We start from the raw sequence: 19343 nt of genomic DNA on the forward strand, positions 1-19343 counted from the left end.
ATATAATATTCTCATGTGATTTTTGCATGTAAAGCAAAATAGAAGCAAATATTAGCTCATTGGTTGTCTAATGTTTAACTAATACTAAACGGTATTACGTGGTCAGATCGTAATACGAAAAAACAACTTATATTAATAGACAAACCTAAACATGTCCTTAGTCTAATCGAAAATGAGCAAACTGATTAAAAGATTAATAAGTTGTCTATCAAGTCCAATTGGGGAGATGTCTTGTCTTAGGTATTGAAGCGATGACTCCCAAAAGATAGAGACATAGATGTGACTGACTGGACTGACAGTACATTGGACAGGTTCCAAACAAAATAGATCCTAAATCTGTTTATGGATTTATTCACCTGTGACATTCATAGTGTGGCATTCCTAAATCCTGAGTGAATGATGGACTATGTATGTGTGACTCGTACACTTTGATGTAAGTAAAAGCTTGAATTCGAATAAATAAGGAACCGAAAGTTGGTGCCTTGGGTGTACGACTTCAATAGTATGTAGCATCATTCACAACAGTGGAATTCATTGCCTAAGATGCTAGTAAATGATATCCTCTCATTGGTATTACATGGTTGATGAAAAGTAAAAGTGGTCACAAGTCATTCGTCTTTATGATGAATGGCTTGATTACTATTTGATAGTAATTGACTTTTCATTAAGGAATATGTAATGGTTACCATGAAATAAAATATGATCGTACTGGGAGAGCGGATATTATCCCAAAGAGGTTAAAGATATCCTATGAGGGTAAAACACTTATAACAAGGTCATTAGACAAGCACTAAGTAGTTGCTTTCATAATGATATGTCGTTAGGGAGAGCTCAGTCATGATACTATAGTGGAAGGACTTTGTGACTAAATGAGTTTATAATTAATAGGCGAAAAGAAAAAACTTAATTATAAATCATTTGAGCCCTAATTACATATGTCCAATCAGTCCCTCCACTAGCTCGTTGAAACCAGAAATGAATTACGTGTTTGAATCAAAATGAACAAAATGAATAGAAATGGATATATGGAAAACATTCAAAAAGCTTTCTCTGAAATAGAGAAATGGAAATATCGAAATGAATGTGATTTTCTCAAAATGGAAATGAAAATGAGAAATGATACATTTGCAAATGTAAATGGATTACTTAGAAATGATCGGAAGAATAAGTTTATGTTTTTTAGCTGTTTTAAATCTCAAAAATGAAAATAAATCATTCAATCATAGTGTACATGCTGAATAGTGAAATATTAAATATATTTTCTCAAAATTTTAGCAAGGGTAAAATGGTCAAAGTTTTGCTGGGAAAATTAGTTAATTTTTTTCTAAGGGTAAAATTGAGATGAAAAAATTATTTAATATAAATATATTGAAGTTTATTTTGGGAAATAGAAAAATATAATCAAGTTGGGTCAAATTAAAAAGTACTAGATCGAAAAGTCCAAGAAGTACTCATAATTGGACCCGATATGAGAGAGGCCCAAAACCCCTCATGTAACATGAAGGAGGCGGCAACCGTAGTAGGAATACTAGGGTGTGTCATCCACCTCATTCCTGCTCTAAGTAGGAAGTTTTTTTTTCTTATTTGAAATAAACCACTATAACTCAACAAGGATTCTGCCTTCTCTTCCTATAAATAGATGACATCGGCAGAGCTATTAACAAAAATTTGAGAGATTGTTACTTTGCCAAAAAATAAAGTTAATTTACTCTGCCAAAATAACAATTCTATCGGTTTCTATTAAAAGAAGAGAGAATTTTTATTTTCACCCCAAAAGTAAACTTTTTTTTTCTAGTTCTGTGTTTTAAATCAATTGGTTCTAACCCACACTCGAAGCAGTTTGTGGTACAAGAATAGAAGGGAAGATCGTTTGGTTGAAAGCTAGAAAACATCAAGGATTCGCTTATTCGAGAACACATGTATGATTTTAGTTTAAGGTTTATTGCAATAAATATCACAAACCGAATCGATTTTTAAAATTTTAAATTTTCACTCTGCAAGAAAATTTTTTTCAAACAAGATTTTTTTCGAAAACTACATGGGAACCGAAGAAACTATGAAATTGCAATACCCTAACCTATTTATAGGGAAAATTTTTGAGGATGAATTTTCTTAAAGCGGCAGAGTTGTAACAGCCCGTTTTTTAGTGGTGCCAAAAATAGTGATTTCAGAACCCCATTTTTTGATGACCCGGTCCATGAGTTTTATTAATTAATAATTATGATTTACATTGTATTTTACTGAACTTTGGTCTTGTTAAGTGGGAGAGTTAGTTAAGGTACAAGTGTTCAACCCTAAAGTTAATGGTGTCGCAAATCGTAGTTTTAAAACCCCATTTATGATGAACGAGACTATGAATATTATTCTTTAATATTTTCAAGGTTGCTATAGGGTTTAATTAATTTTGGTTCTTTAATTTTGTCAATCGGATAGTTAACTAAGATATAAGGACTAAATCATAAAGTGGTAAAAATTAATTGCTATTGATTTTTATTTGCTAAAAGGGCTAAATAGTATTAATCCAATGATCAAAGCGGTAATAAGGCCATTATTAATGGTGGTGGGCGGTAAGTTATGAGTTGTTTTAATTAAAAATAAATTATATTATTATGTTATTATGTTATTATATGTATATTACATAAAATAAAAGAAAAAAAAGCTAAAAAAATTGGTTCTTCTTCATTCATCATCTTTTTTCTCACAAAAACAAAAGGGAGATAGGGTTTTACTTCAAAAACTTTTGGTCCTTGATTGGTAAGTTTAATTTAGTTCTTTTTTGTAATGTTTATGTTTTTGATAGCCCAGGAGCTTGATTTAAATAGCTCAAGGACTATTTTGCAAAAATATTAAAATTTATAAAAGTTTCATTGTTGAATATTGAAGCTTTTGATACTAAATTGATAGATTTTGAGCTTAGATGTGAAAAGGACTAGTTTGTAAAGTGAAAATTGTTAATTTTGAACATAGAGAATAGAGTGTGAATAATTCAAAACTAGCATGAAATTACTATATTATAGTTATTAAAGGGCTGTAGAAGGATAATATTGAGATCGGTTTCGAAATCGAATCTCAAATTTGAAAGTTATAGCAAATTTGATTTTAGGGACTAAATTGAATAAAATACAAAAATTGAGGGAATATTTGATAAATGAAATTGGACTAGTATATAATTACAATATGCTATTAAATGATGTTTTGAATTGATAATTGAATTAAATTATGATTTAGATCGGGATTTAAACTAGTCAGAGGATATTCGCAAAAATAAATTACACATTAGTCCCTAACATCTTGTTGGTTTTTGTTTTTACCAGGTAAGTGTTAATATCTTGTTTGTTAGTTGAGTTGTTATGGAAATTTTAAGTTTTAATATTGAATGGATTAAATTTAAAGTATGTAATATAGTATGGTTTTGAATAGATACATTTCAATTATTGTTTATTAAATGTTTATATGATAAAACGATATGTATAAATGATGATATTAGAGAGATTAAAATGTATGTATACAGAACAATGCCATGAGAATTTAGTAAATGTTACGATACGAAAAGCAAATCGTTACCATTTTAAAAGAATTGAGTGTTGGTCAAGGACTACTTTATCGATGGGTCTACAACTTGTGCGAACAGCATCAAATAAAGTTAGCAAAATAATCTCGACCTACAGCTTGTGCGAGTAAACCCAAACAATACAGATCAGGGTGCTAGTCAATGACTTAGTTATTGATGGCTGAGATCCAGCATATGTTGTGGATTCTCTATAGATTGTGCGAGCAACATCGAATAACACCTATATGAGCAATCTTGACCTATAGTTTGTATAAGTAGACCCAAGTTATACAGCTTGTGTGAGAAAATTATATGTTACAGCTTGTGTGAGTGATTCAGTCCTGAATATACAAAATTAAACTACCATAGTTATCCAGCAAAGATATGGACAAGTTGATAAAGGAATGATTGGAAAATCTAATAAGAAACTCGGTTGACATGGTTGACATGGTTGAAATATCGTATAAGTTTAAATGGTATAGTAATATATGGTATATATATGTGTGTAAACTGAACACTTTGTGATTATATTACTAATATGTTAATTTGATTATGGTTTTGTGAAATTGGTCAAATAGGTTTAAGGATGTCATAGTATTTTCATGTTGTGCATATTTGATTTCCTATTGATTAAATGATGTAATACTTAGGTAAATTAAGTTAAATTTCATATGGTCTTACTAAGTATTTGATATACTTACCATTGATTTTACTTATTTGTAGATTATTGATTTAGGAGTGTGACGATCGGATCACTTTGGAGCTCACACTATCAATCTCTCGTTTTGATAGCATTTTGATCGTTTTGAACTCGATTATATATGGTATGTCCTTAGGAGTGTTAAGTTTTTGAAAATGTTAAATATTTTTTGTGGCATAGTTAATTTTGAACACCTATAGTAACTTATGGAAATGTTGAATTGCTTATGTCCATAGCTTTGGTATATTGTTGTGCTTAAATGGATGGACAATTATAATGAGTTATGTGCATATGAACCAGCTTGTGGTATGGATTGAATAAGTGTTTTGGATTGTTATAAATAGGTAGAATGGTTTGTATAGATTTATGTTTCATTGTTGTGATTTGGTGCCAAATATGGCATATTGGTTTTGTGAATTGTTTAGATGAATATATGTTATGTTTTGGCATGGAATTGGTATGTTTTGAACAAGTTTAAATAAAGTCAAAAGAATTCTTTAGCCTATTTGGTTGGTTGGTATAAATAAGTGTCAAATGGCCTTAATGTACAAAAAACAGGATTCACTTTGCGGCGTCATATAATGGTCGTCCCGACTAGAAAAAGCTTGTAATGTCACATTGAGATAAGGAATCCCATCGTCTCAACAAGGCTGAAATAATGAGTGACGTTGTGACGTTGAACGGGCTGACGTCGTGATGCGACAAACTATTTTGGCGACGTCATGACAAGGAACTCCATCATGCCACGACATCGTTCTGAACTTTTGAAATCTTTGTAGTTTGGTCCTTATTCGATCTCGGGTCAACTTTTGAGCTTACGAAAGCTTGTATAAAGCTCAAAGAAAAGTTTAATTTGTACTGAATGACTTATATTATAGTAGTTAATGATTTTTGGATTCGAATTATTCATTAAATGTTTATAATTATTCTATTTTGCATTGTAGCATTCTGTAGCTCAATCCCGATAATAGGGATGGAAAAGGGGTGTTACGAAAACTATCCTACGTCTACGGAGCCTTACTTAATGAATGATGTTCAACAATCATCTGGATCACCTATTGGCATCTACCCTTACACAAAGAAGTAATTATAGCCCCAATATCGACCCCAATTGTCATAGATCACTCACCCAAATACCTAACAATACAATTAATAAACTCTTCAAATAATATCTAAAAGAGTGTCATGAAATAACAACAAGAAAACATAACAAAGTTGCCGATGAAGTCACTCCAAAACTGCTCTTGATGTAAGACACAAAACAATCTATTTATAAGCCTCTTCAAGTGGTCAATCAACAGTGTAGTAAGATTGAAACACCTTATTCTAATCAATATCAAATAGATGAAGTTTAATAAGGTTTAAAAAACCTTATTTTAAAATAAAATAAAAGAAGTATAGTTCTATAGGGATTTTACTTTTATTTTATTTTACCACTGTATTTATTTAAATAAGGATTCGGGTCACATAATTCTAACAATCTCCACCTTGACACGAATTCTCAATAAACAAGTTTTTCATCGCGAACTCTCAATGAACAAGTTCTCCACCTCTTCCATAAAACCCCTTAAGGGTTTAACTTCAACAATGAACATCAATCAAGTCTAAGCAATTCTCAAACTTGGTTATTGGAAGTGACTTAGTCATCATATCTATAGGATTTTCATGAGTACTAATTTTGCTCACAACAATATCACTAAGAGCAATAATATCACGAACAAAATGATACCGGACATCAATGTCTTTTGTTCTCTCATGAAACATTTGATCTTTTGTAAGGAAGATGGCACTCTAACTGTCACAAAATACTGTATCAATTTGAAGGTCTTCATTGAGTTCACTAAAGAGTTCCTTCAACCAAATAGCTTCTTTACAAGCCTCAGTAATCGCCATATACTCAGGTTCAGTGGTAGACAAAGAAACTGTAGTTTGCAAAGTCGTTTTCCAACTAATTGTACAACCTCCGATTGTAAATACATAACTTGTGAGAGATCTTCTTCTATCAAGGTTTCCAGCAAAATCAGCATCAACATACCCAATGACTCCATCTCTAGTTCTTCTAAATTGTAAGCAAACATCAGTAGTACTTCGAAAGTATCTTAAAATCTACAGAACTACTTTCCAATGTTCTTTACTGGGATTCGCCATGTATCTGCTAACTGCACTAACTGCATATGATAAATATGGACGTCAACAAACCATAGCATACATGAGAGATCGCACTGCACTAGAGTATAGAACATGTGACATGTACTCAATCTCATCAACTGATTGTGGAGACAAAACCGATGAAAGTTTGAAATGGGCTGCTAAAGAAGTACTAACAGGCTTAACATTCTGCATATTGAATCTGCATATTGAATCTGCAAAGAACTTTCTCAATGTGTCCCTTCTGACTTAGGTACAATTTACTTGCTTTTCTATCTCTGAGAATCTCAATACAAGGTATTTTTTTTGTTGGTCTCAATTCTTTCATCTCAAATTCTTCACTTAGTTGGGATTTGACCTTTCTTATCTCCTATTTATCTGTCACTGCTACAAACATGTCATCAACATAGAGGAGCAGATACACAAAAGAATCATCATTATTTTTCTTAAAGTAAACACAACTGTCAAATCTACTTCTTTTGAAATCATGAGAAGTCATAAAGGAATCAAACCTATTGTACCACTATCTTGGTGACTGTTTCAAACCATAAAGGGACTTTTTCAGCAAACAAACATAGTCATCTTTTTCTGATACTATAAAACCCTCTAGTTGTTGCATGTAAATATTATCATCAAGTTCTCCATGCAAAAATACATTTTTTACATCTAACTGCTCAAGCTCCAAATCATGCATGGCCACAATACCAAGCAAAGCTCGAATTGAACTATGCTTCACAACTGGGGAGAACACATCTGTGAAGTCCACTTCTAGAATTTGACTATAACCCTTTACAACAAGCCTTGCTTTATATCTGGGTTCTTCAACTCCTAGAGTCCCTTCTTTCTTTTTAAACACCTATTTACAACAAACAGCCTTTTTACCTTTAGGAAGTTTCACAAGACCCCATGTTCTGTTTTTGTGGAGTGATTTCATCTCCTCTTGCATAGCAAACATCCACTTTTCTAAGTCTTCATAGCTATTCGCCTCAGAATAATTAGATGGCTCTTGATTTGCATCTATATCTTCAGCCACTTTGAAAGCATAAGCAACTACATCAGCCTTGGCATACTTCTTTGGAGATTTAATTTCTCTTCTAGTTCTATTTTTGGTAATAGAGTATTGTGGTGAAAAAGCAACTCTATTCTAAATTTTTGTACTGGCTTGAGGAGTCAACTCTGTTATAGATTTTGGATTAATCAGATGCTCCACCTGCTTTTGATTTTCTTTATTGGAAGAGTCTTTAAGAGATAAGTTAGGTAGCATAGCAGTTTCATCAAAAACAACATCTCTACTAATCACAACTTTTCTATTTTCAGGACACCATAACTTATACCCTTTTACACCAGCTTTATAACCAAGAAAAACACATTTAATGTATCTTTGTTCCAATTGTACATTATTAACATGAGCATACACAGGACACCCAAAAACCTTTAAATTAGAATAGTCAGCAAGATTACCAGACCATACCTTTAGTGGAGTCTTATTCTCAATGGCAACGGATGGAGATTGGTTGATCAAAAAACATGCAGTAGAGGCTGCTTCAGTCCAAAACAACTTCGGTAAGTTAGCATGCGACAACATACATCGAACTTTCTCAATGATCGTTTTGTTCATTTATCCTGCAACACTGTTTTGTTGTGGAGTATGACGAACTGTCAAGTGTCTCACGATCCCTTCTGACTTGCATAGTTCATTAAACTCATCAGAACAGAACTCTAAACCATTGCTTGTGTAGAGGTATTTTATTCTTTTCCCATCTGTTTTCAATCATAGTTTTCCAATACTTAAATGCAGAAAACACATCACTTTTCTGCTTCAGGAAGAACACCCAAACTTTTCTAGAAAAATCATCAATAAAAGTTAGCAAATAATTAACTCCACCTCTCAAGGGCACTCTGGATGGCCCCCACAGATCAAAATGAATATACTCCAACATTTGCTTCATGTTATGGATTTTTCTGGTGAATCAAACTCTCTTTTGCTTCCCAAAAATACAGTGCTCACAGAACTTTAGTTTGCAAATTCCTTGCCCATCAAGAAGTCCTCTTTTACTCAATTCTGTCATGTCATTCTCACTCATATGCCAAATTTTAGTAATATCATCATCTAACAAGAAAAAGAAAGCGATAGCTGCATCACCAATAACAATAAAACTCTATAAAACATATAATTTGGCAGTCTTTCTCTACCCTTTCATCACAACGAGGGAACCTTTGAAAATCTTTAAGACCCCACTTTCAGCTGTGTATTTGTACCCTTTTGAATCAAGAGTACTCAACGAAATTAAATTTCTCTTCAATTCTGGAACATGCCGTACATCATTAAGTGTTCTAACAACTCCATCAAGCATCTTAACTTTAATTTTTCCAACACGTGCAATTCTACATGAAGTATTATTTCCCATCAAAACAACACCTTCAGACATTGTTTCATAAGTTGTAAACCAATCTCGATTGGGACTGATGTGGAAGGTGCAACCCGAATCAAAGATCCACTCCTCGTTCACTTTAGAATTGTTGACAGAAACGACTAGAAGTTCATCATCGCTGTAGTCTTCTACAACATCAGCTTTACCAAAATTTTCTAGTTGTTTTCCATTTTGTTTCGCAGCCTCCCTTTTGATATTTTTTTGTAGCTTATAGTACTCAGATTTAATGTGTCATTTCTTCTTGCAAAAGTTACAAGTTTTACCTCTGTTTGAAGACTTTAATCTACCCTTAGATTTATCACGAGGATTCCGCTCCTGTGCCTTTCCATGATCATCAGCAGATCTAATCTTTTCTTCTATGAACAATGAGACCCTCTCCCTGAGAGTCGATTTTAACCACAAGATGCTTCAGCTTATCATACGAGGTTAAAGAGTCATAAACCTCATCAACTGTGAGAGACTCGCGACTATATAAAATCATATCTCTAAATGTTGAATAAGACGGGGGCAACGAACAAAGTAAAATCAACCTTAGATCTTCCTTATCATACTGAACCTTCATGGCCTCCAAGTTTGAGAGAATTTCTTTAAACACTGTTAAGTGTTCGTGCATAGACGCACCTTCCTCCAAACGATGAGCATAATGACGTTGCTTCATATGCAGCTTGCTAGTTAGAGTTTTCGGCATACATATTTGTTCTAACCTCTTCCATAATCCAGCAGCGGTCTTCTCCTTCATCACATCCTGTAAAATTTCGTTAAACAAATGCAGATGTAACTGTGTTAACGCTTTTTGATCCTCGCACTTTTTCTCTTCCTTCGTCAATGTTGAAAGCATTTTATCTACCCCTAGTAGGGCTTCCTCTAAGTCTATCTATGCAAGAATTGCCTGCATCTTTATCTATCACAACGCGAATTTGGTGTTGCAATCCAACAGCGGAATTTCATACTTCAAAGACTCCATTACCGTGATTGAGATGAACAACCTGGAATCTCGGATACCAATTTGTAAAAAATAGAACGTCGATAATGACAATTTATCGCAAAGAAAAAGAGAGATAAAAATAAAGAACACACATATTTTACGTGGAAACCCTTTCAGGGAAAAAACCACGGGCAGAGGAGAAGATAATTCACTATGTCGAATTCAAATAATTACAAGAGGAGTAGACTATGTCTATTTATAGGCTTGTAAAACCATATTCTAATAGGAGTGTAGTAAGATTGAAACACCTTATTCTAATCAATATCGAATAGATGGAGTTTAATAAGGTTTAAAAAACCTTATTCTAAAATAAAATAAAAGAAGTATAGTTCTATAGGGATTTTACTTTTATTTTATTTTACCACTGTATTTTATTTAAATAAGAATTTGGGTCTTTTAATTCTAACAGTTGTTATATCAAAATATTACAAAATCAAAGTTAATGATTTGGAATCGAACATAAAAGAATTCTTAAATGTTGTTAAATCAAAATGTTACAAAATCAAAGTTAACGATGTGGAATTGAAAATAAAAGAAAGAAAAAGGTGAAAAAAGATAAGGGAAAAAAAAGAGAGGCATCAAGGCAAAAGATAGACAATGAAAGTGGGTGGTGAGTAGCGATCAGCTCGAAAGCAAGCCTTACTACCACAACTATTGGAATTAGATCCTATTAGTCGATCGGATCGATTGAATCAATTGGTAGAACTAATTGAATCGACGGTCAAATAGTTTTTTCTCTATTTTTATTTTTTAAAATAATTTATTTAATTAAATTGTATGAACCGTTCGACTCGAGAATTAATGATCTAACGTATTTAATCATCAATCCAATTTTGAAAATCTTGATCATAGCCAAATTTTGTTAATGTTTCAGCTTTAATTTTATAGAAAAATATAGAAGATTCTTTTAACAATTGTAATCATTAAGAAAATTTTAAAGAGATAAAATTAGTTTAAGAGATAAAAGTATTAAATTGAGTAAAAATTTAAATGTATAAATGAACATTTATTTCAACCAAAATAAAAATAAAAATAAATTTTTATATCAAATTTCCAGAAAAGAAAATCTAAAATTAATAAAAATAACACCAAAATATATTGAAATCCAATCAAGTTTCTTACTTTCATTCTAGTATCTTTTGTCATCTCAAATTTTGTCCACTAAATTAAAGGATATTTCCGTAATTTGAGAAAAAGGATAAAGGCTTCTCTTACGTGTCATCTATGAACAAAAGACATGTCATCAGTTAACTTATACCACAAAACCCAAGCATCATCCCAAACTCACCACAGCCCTCAACCCTCTCCACCCCTCTATCCAAATGGGTCAAAATCACATGTTCTACGGAACAGACACTGCTATCCTGTTCCTCATCATTCTCAACCAACATCAACCATATACAATGATTTTATCAAAATTTTCAATTTTAATATTCGATAATCATAAGGTCAAAACTTTACTAAAAAGCACATCGAACTGCTTACAACTCGAGTCTTTGGTAGCGATATTACAGGCCACTGTAAAGCAGTGTTCTTTACCACACCAAAGCATTGCTATAAAAAGCAAGAAACAGAGTAACTGAAATTTAAAAAGCTCAGTTTTCTGCTCTGTTTTTCAGTGACAAGTTTCAATGGCAAAACCAGTTTCCATTGAAGTGTGGAACCCAAATGGGAAATACAGAGTTATTAGCACCAAACCTATGCCTGGAACTCGATGGATCAACCTCTTAATCGAGCAAGATTGCCGTGTCGAAGTAAATTATATGTTTTTTTCACTTCTCTAAATCCTCTGTTTTCGTTCTCCTCTTCTTCTGTTAAATCCCAGTTTTTAAAGAAGTTTTTTTTTTCATCATCCTGTTCAGATATGTACTGAGAAGAAAACGATTTTGTCCGTTGAGGATATCATTTCTTTGATTGGCAATAAGTGCGATGGGGTGATTGGACAGGTGATTTTCTTCTTGCGATTATTTGTTTCAGTTAGAAAATAAAAATATGAGTTCTTTTTTGTTTCCATTTTTTTTTGTGAGTTTTTTATGTTATGAATTTGTGTTACAGTTGACTGAAGACTGGGGGGAGACTTTATTTGCAGCTTTAAGCAGAGCAGGAGGCAAAGCATTTAGTAACATGGCTGTTGGTTACAACAATGTTGATGTTAATGCTGCCAACAAGTATGGTGTTGCTGTTGGTAACACTCCTGTAAGTTTCACTTTCCCACTTAGTTGCAAATAGTTTTACGGATTTAAATAGCGGTCCGTTACCGAAATAGCGGCCGTTATATAGCGGTAGCGGCACCGTCCGAAACCGCTACTGCCGAAACCCGCTATACCCGCAATACACAATAAGTAATGTAAAATTCACGACCGCGATACCTGCAATGACCGCAATAGCATCCGTTATGTCCGCAACCGCGATAAACGCAATGCAACCGAAAACGCGACCGCGACCGCAATTTAAATCCCTAGTTTTACCCTTTCACCTTTGAAGCTTTTTAATAGGATAGTTTAATCATATTTGGGTATGTTTCCATAACATGGATAAGTGCCAAGCTCCATGTGTTCGATTATATGTCTTCTACAATGCATTGTAATGATAAAACAATAAATAAACTTGCAAAGATTTGAGTAGTGATAAAATGCTTACGATGTTGATTCAGTAATTTTGGGGTAGAAGCAGTTGAGCTAATGTTGGTGATAATTTGGTGTAGGGTGTACTCACAGAAACAACGGCAGAGCTAGCGGCTTCTCTTTCTTTGGCAGCTGCTAGAAGAATTGTTGAAGCAGATGAGTTCATGAGGGCTGGCTTATATGATGGATGGCTCCCTCATCTGTATGTCCACGAAATATTACTTATATTTCATTTTTTGTTTATGTCGATGATAAACTCCAAAACTCACTTACATCATGCTTGTACAATTCCACTTGTTTCTGTTACAGGTTTGTGGGAAACTTGCTTAAAGGACAAACAGTTGGTGTAATTGGAGCTGGTCGTATTGGATCTGCATACGCCAGAATGATGGTAATCTCTTACTAGCTAAATTACACACCAGATCTCTATGCATAGGTTAGATAATTTATTCGACATTGTTTGAGGACACTTGATCATAGTAACCTTGAATATAAATAGAAACTATTGTCTGGGTTGGTGAGGTTTTTGAAGTAGATTTTAAAGTTGTGCAAAATCCTGGCTCCTGAGATATGAAACATACCATATAATATTGCTGCAAAGTGCATATTTTCCAAGGCTTATTCTACTTTTGGTCCTACTTTGCTGCATTAATGGGAGCCATTTCGTTTTCCTATCTTATAACAGGTTGAAGGGTTCAAAATGAACTTAATTTACTATGATCTTTACCAATCAACACGGCTAGAGAAGTTTGTCACAGGTATGTCTTGAGACATTTTCCGCAAGTTACCGAGTTGTCAATTCTTATTTTATGATGCTTTTATGTTTCCTCATCCCAGCTTATGGTGAGTTCTTGAAAAGCAATGGAGAGCAACCCGTTTACTGGAAAAGAGCATCAAGTATGGATGAGGTGCTTCGGGAGGCAGATGTGGTAGGATTTTCTTTGCTCAGAACTTTTAGTGTAATTTCTAGATCCAGGTTTTGAATTATAAGGCCGATTGAGAGGGATTGCTACCTGTTCTTTTTGTAGATAAGTCTTCACCCGGTCTTGGATAAAACCACCTATCATCTGATCAACAAAGAAAGCCTTGCAACAATGAAGAAGGTGATTGAGAACTTCTCTTTGTCCTTAACATTTGGAAATTTATGTCTTGCTCAAGGAAATATGAAGTGGATTTTATTTTTGCAGGAAGCAATACTTGTAAACTGTAGCAGGGGCCCGGTGATTGATGAAGTAGCTCTTGTTGAGCATCTGAAGCAAAATCCTATGTTCCGAGTTGGTCTTGATGTCTTTGAGGTGACTTTACGAACTTTCAAATCTCGAGTCAACCACATGAAAACCATCCTCAATTTAGTGCATAATTGTTGATTAATGGTGTTGCTTTAGGATGAACCTTTCATGAAACCTGGGCTTGCTGAGATGAAGAATGCTGTCATCGTACCACACATTGCTTCTGCTTCCAAGGTAATGTTTACTAGGATTCACATATCACGTTGGAGTGACTTACCGGATTGTAATTTTTTTTCCTCGTGCTTATGCAGTGGACTCGTGAGGGAATGGCAACGTTAGCTGCTCTAAACGTCTTGGTAATAGTTTTGCTTCTCGCTTTCTTTAAGTTCAGATATGTTTGGCATTAATTCGGGAAAAGGATCGAAAATATATCTTGTTTTTCGTCTGTGATAGTCACTGTTCTAAGCATTGCTACACATTCTCAATCCGCATTACAGGGCAAGATCAAAGGATATCCAATTTGGGGTGATTCAAATCGCGTCGAACCATTCTTGAATGAGAGTGTTCCACCTCCTGCTGCATGTCCAAGCATCGTTAATGCGAAAGCATTAGGTAATATTCATGTATCGAAACATTATTCACTCTCTTTCTCAAAATTGCAGGAGCCATGATGTATGTGTCTATAACTTCACATTCATCAATCAATCATGTTTTCTGCCTCAGGTTTACCTGTTTCAAAGCTATAAGCACCAACGGTCGGTCTGGGTTGCAGTCCGAGTAGTTTCTCCTATGAATGTGAAGTTTGGGGTTGTACTGAGTTTAGTTTATGCTAGACTGACAATGGCAATTACCATGTATATGTTGCATGGGGAAAGTACTCCTTTTATATACTTACATTTTGCTGTCTTGTATGTAATAGAGAACAGCTCTATAATTTCATCAAACAAATGAAGTTGCACTCATGGATTCATCGATCACTGTTCATCATACTATTTAAATTTGTATACATAAATCAGCAGTTGCATTGACCATCCAACAGTTATTTCTATAGACCGGTGAAATAGTTGACCTTTTACTTCTATTGAAATAATTCTGCTATATTATTTTTTTCCAAACCTCCTTAAATTGTAATTTTTTTTAGCACTTTGTATGTCCGTTTTACTGTTTATATCCAAGGTTCATAACTCTCCCTCTTAATAATATTGTCTCCAAGATCCGAACCTCTTGAAAGTACAATATGTCTTATCAGTACACCGTATACCCAAAGACCTGATGTTTCCTTAAATTGTAATTTGATAAAAGTTGTTATAGTAAAATGTTTTGTTAACAATTAATTATATAATAAATTTTATGATTGAAATTAAAATTTTTACCTCAATCATATCAAATTAAGTTGATTATTTATCAAATTAAATCTTAATTAAATTATTAAAGAAAATTATCAATTATTGAATTTAATTCAAATTATTGTAGAAATTCTAGATTAAAAGTGTAATTCTCAGTGCTTGATTTCATGGATTAGAGAAAATTATTGACAATTTTATGATTATTTTTCGTTTCGAAATCAATTTATCTATACTATATATTAAATAAGTTGGTATCATGAATCAACGAAGCACTAATTAAATTGAATAATGATTAAAATACTCTTTATAAAATAAATCATATTATTTTAGAGTACTTTTATCATTTTATATATTTTATATTAAAATAAAAAATATTAATATAATAATATCTAAACCCAAGCTTTTAATGTTTCAAAACTTAATACTTGAATCAATATATTTTTTTTATAAATATATTTGTTATATAATTTTGAATTTCACTCATACGGTGGTTGGGTGCAACTATAATATCAGGCTGTAGTTTGAGTAAGGGTGTAATCGAGTCCAATTACTGTTAAGTTTGAGCACGACTCAAAATTTGAAACTCAAGACTCGACTTGAACTCAATCGAAAATCTATTTTCAAGTTCGAGCTCGATTAAACTCGTCTACCAATTTTGTACTCAAGCTCGAGTTTGGCTCGATAATTAAGTTTAGGGTGAATAACATATATTAAAGGTAATAACATAACTTAATAATATAAAAATATAAAAAAAAAACTCAATAAGGCTCACGAGTCATTCGAGTTGAGTATTATTAAGATTGAATTCGACTCAATCAATAACTCAAATTGCTTGAATTCGAACTTGACTTAATAATTACTAAATCAAATTTAAATCTTTTCAAATCAAAGTCAAGTAAATTATATTTGAGTCAAAGTTAAAAATAAAAATAACGCATGTTTGAACACCCAAAAGTACGGTCGTCATAACTATCTTGTCTACAAATATGGAATCAGCATAAGCAATTTGCTCTACTGCCTCATTGACCATTCCCTTTCATTTGACCTCATCCAAATGGAAGCCAACATGTTTGTCATGAACTAAAGTAACAACGGTTAGAACAGTAAAACGAATATCTTTCATATAAAACTTAATAAATTAATACCTAATTTAGATTATCAAAAATAAAAATACAGAAACATACTTAAATTTATTGATATTTTAAAATATTTAAGTCTTATGATTTTGATATTTTAAATTAATATAGGTTCTCTCGTTTCTATATATATAAGTGTTAGAAAAATTACGTATATGTAATTTGAGGACCATAACCCTACTATATACATTTTTACACATTAACTTGAATTTCTATTCAACCCATTAGACCCGATTTTATTTAATAATTTAAGCCCAATAAACCTTAATCAAACCTGATCACATTTAATTTGGGTTAACCTTTATGATAGTAAATAATAGGGTAAATTACATAAATGTTCAAACGACTATTATGAACTTTCTTGTTAGGTCACTCGATTTTAGAAAGTTACAAAATGGTCACTTGACTTATCATTTTTGTCTTTCTTTGTCCATTTTTACCGACGTCCCACTAATTTAGTTGTTAACTTAATGAAAAAGATTTTAGAATTTTTTCCACATAATTTTCCATGTCATTTATTTGATAAAAACTAAATAAAAATAAATAATAATAATAATAATAATAAACAATTCCATCTCTAATAATCCTCTCAATCACGTTCATTGAAACAATTTTTTTTACCGTCAGACTCATCGGTGGCCTCGTCGATTCTTTTTCCTCTTAACAATTCTCACTTCTTTTTGTGTGGTTGCTCACTCGTCACCTTCCTCTCTGGTGTAGTCCATTTCGGCCATGGATGGAGAAGCTAAGGAGGAAAACGACAGTGCGACGATGGAAAAAAACTATTGCAGAAATGGAGCTAGAAATAAAGGGCAGATTTGTGCGACCATGGATGGAACTGTTGCAAAATACTTCACATTTCAATTCGTAGGAGCCTAATTCATACACTCTTTCTCAATTTGTCATCATCAATTCATACACGAAAAAGTCAAAGAAATAAAATCCCTTTTATTTTGAAAATTAAAAAAAATTCCAAAGACTTTAAAAAGCAAAAAGAAAGGGGAAATGTGCAAGTCCAACCTAGTGGCTGCTAGGGGTGTTCAAACAGTCAGTTCGGTTAATACTCGAATCGAATTACTATTAATCAAATTACCCGAAATGTAAAAATCTTTAACCGTTAATTGAATTGAAGTTTTTTTTCAAATACATTAAACGAATCAAAATATTTCAGTTAATTCGATCAGTTAACTGAATTAACCGAAATTTATATGTTTTTGTCTTTTGGCTAAAATAAGTATAAAACATAAAAAAAAATACATTGCTAATGTTTATTTTCTTTTATTCAATAGTTCAAAAAACTTTAAATAGAGGTGAAAACAACAAATAAGACATTAGAAACACTACATAAGTCTTGAAAACAGCAAATATTTCAGTTAATTGGTTAATACGGTTAATTACCCGGTTTCGAACCGAATTAACCAATAACTAAAATTCCAAAAATTCATTAACCGACCTCCAACCGAACTAAATTTGGCCATTGATTGATTAACCGAATTAGATCGATTAGGTCAATTAATTCTGTTTTAACCGAACTATGGACACCACTAGTGGCTGTCTGAAAACTTTGTTTGCAAAAGCCAATACTCTTTACTTCTAGCTCCATTTCTGCAACAGTTCCGCTCCCACCACCGCACTGTTGTTTTCCACCTTAGCTTCTTTGTCCATGGTTGCAATGGACTACACAGTAAAGGAAGGTGACAAATAAACTATCTACCCAGAAAGAAGCAAGGATTATGAGGAAGAAGAAGAATTCGGCAAGGCCACTAACGAGTCGAACAACAACGAAAGCTATTCCAACGAAGGTGATTGAGAGGATTATTAAAGATGCAATTGATTTTTATTTTATTTATTTTTTATCAAATAAATTACATGACAAATTATGTGGCAAAAAAATTCTAAAATTCATTTCATTAAGTTAACGACCACATCAATAGGGCATCAGTCATTTAATAGAAAGAGACTAAAAAACAAAAATGATAAGTCAACTGCCATTTTATAACTTTTGAAAATCGAGTGACCAAATAAGAAACTTTAAAATAGTCAAGTATGTTAAGACTTAGTGTCATAAGTGTAGTATATTCGTTAATTTATTGTAACATCCTAAACTCGACCCAGTTCACCGGATCTGGATCATGGGTGTTATCACACAGAACGCTTAGTCAAATTCACCAAATTGCATCAGATAACCTTTTATTTAAAACATATTATTTGTAATTACATTTTAAGACTACAACTCAATATACAAATATGGTACTTAATCATAAAATATTACAAAGTACAATAAATCTTTCTTAAAACAACCATATGATAGTTACAAATTCATTAAAATAGAATTCTACAATACGTCACCTGACCGGCTGCACGCGTGCGTGTTAAAACAATGAATTATATAACAATTTTGAAAGTCCAGTTTTACTGCAAGCGTACAGTGTCAGTTGTAATATTTATAGTTCCGACGGAACACGAAGTATTCCAAGAGGTTGAACCCAAAAGAAAAGGCGATTAAGCAATAACTAACATACACAATAGAGTCTAAGCGGCTACTAATACGATTTTATAGTACTACAATTCATAACAAGATAAGTTTGCAAGAAATTAAATATTCTATTCTAGGGGCTAAATTCCAAAAAAGTGTAAAACTAAAGGGCTATCCAGCAAATAACTAATGGGGGTTGGTTGGATTCAATGTGGTTCATCGAACCTCGGACAATGGACATAAATCGCATAAATTACCAAGTAACTCTATTTTATCTTTCGATCTCAATTTCACTGACTTAGACAAATTAGATCTGATTTATCTTTCGATCTCATCGGTTAATCCGAGACTAATGAACAGGTGCGCGACAAGATTACCTTCCGGTCTCACTTTATCTTGATATATTCCCTTAGGGGTGTCACTATCTAAGTTCTTAGTTCTATTTGATTTAGTCTAATTTATTACGATTTAGTCCTTTGTCCAAAAGTTTTAGTTTACCCACATCTCCATCAACCAACCTCCTTAAAGGTTTAGTTACACATGCTCAAGGTAAAAGAAATAAACATGAAAATGTAAAATAAGGTAGCCATGAAAGTAAAACTTAAGAAAAATGTAAAAGTTGAGATTTTTGTGCAAGAAAACTTAATTAGCATGTAACCAAAAGCATTTAACAGGAAAATCTAAAGCAAGAAACATAAAATGAACAAGCTTTAAGAA

General features: G+C 32.7%; 1 protein-coding gene across 1 annotated transcript; it reads left to right on the plus strand.

Moving 5' to 3' along the window:
* Window positions 1-11100: 11100 nt before the first annotated feature.
* On the plus strand, window positions 11101-14638 carry LOC107921219 (glycerate dehydrogenase). Its single transcript, XM_016851098.2, has 13 exons — window positions 11101-11569; window positions 11678-11761; window positions 11871-12011; window positions 12520-12641; window positions 12749-12830; window positions 13125-13197; window positions 13277-13368; window positions 13468-13542; window positions 13627-13734; window positions 13825-13902; window positions 13980-14024; window positions 14166-14280; window positions 14392-14638. The coding sequence occupies exons 1-13, from the start codon at window positions 11447-11449 to the stop codon at window positions 14412-14414; spliced, it is 1161 nt and encodes a 386-aa protein (XP_016706587.2). The 5' UTR covers window positions 11101-11446; the 3' UTR covers window positions 14415-14638.
* Window positions 14639-19343: the final 4705 nt, after the last annotated feature.

The sequence above is a fragment of the Gossypium hirsutum genome, chromosome D01 (genome assembly GCF_007990345.1).
Source record: "Gossypium hirsutum isolate 1008001.06 chromosome D01, Gossypium_hirsutum_v2.1, whole genome shotgun sequence".
In the NCBI taxonomy this organism is placed as follows: domain Eukaryota; kingdom Viridiplantae; phylum Streptophyta; class Magnoliopsida; order Malvales; family Malvaceae; genus Gossypium; species Gossypium hirsutum.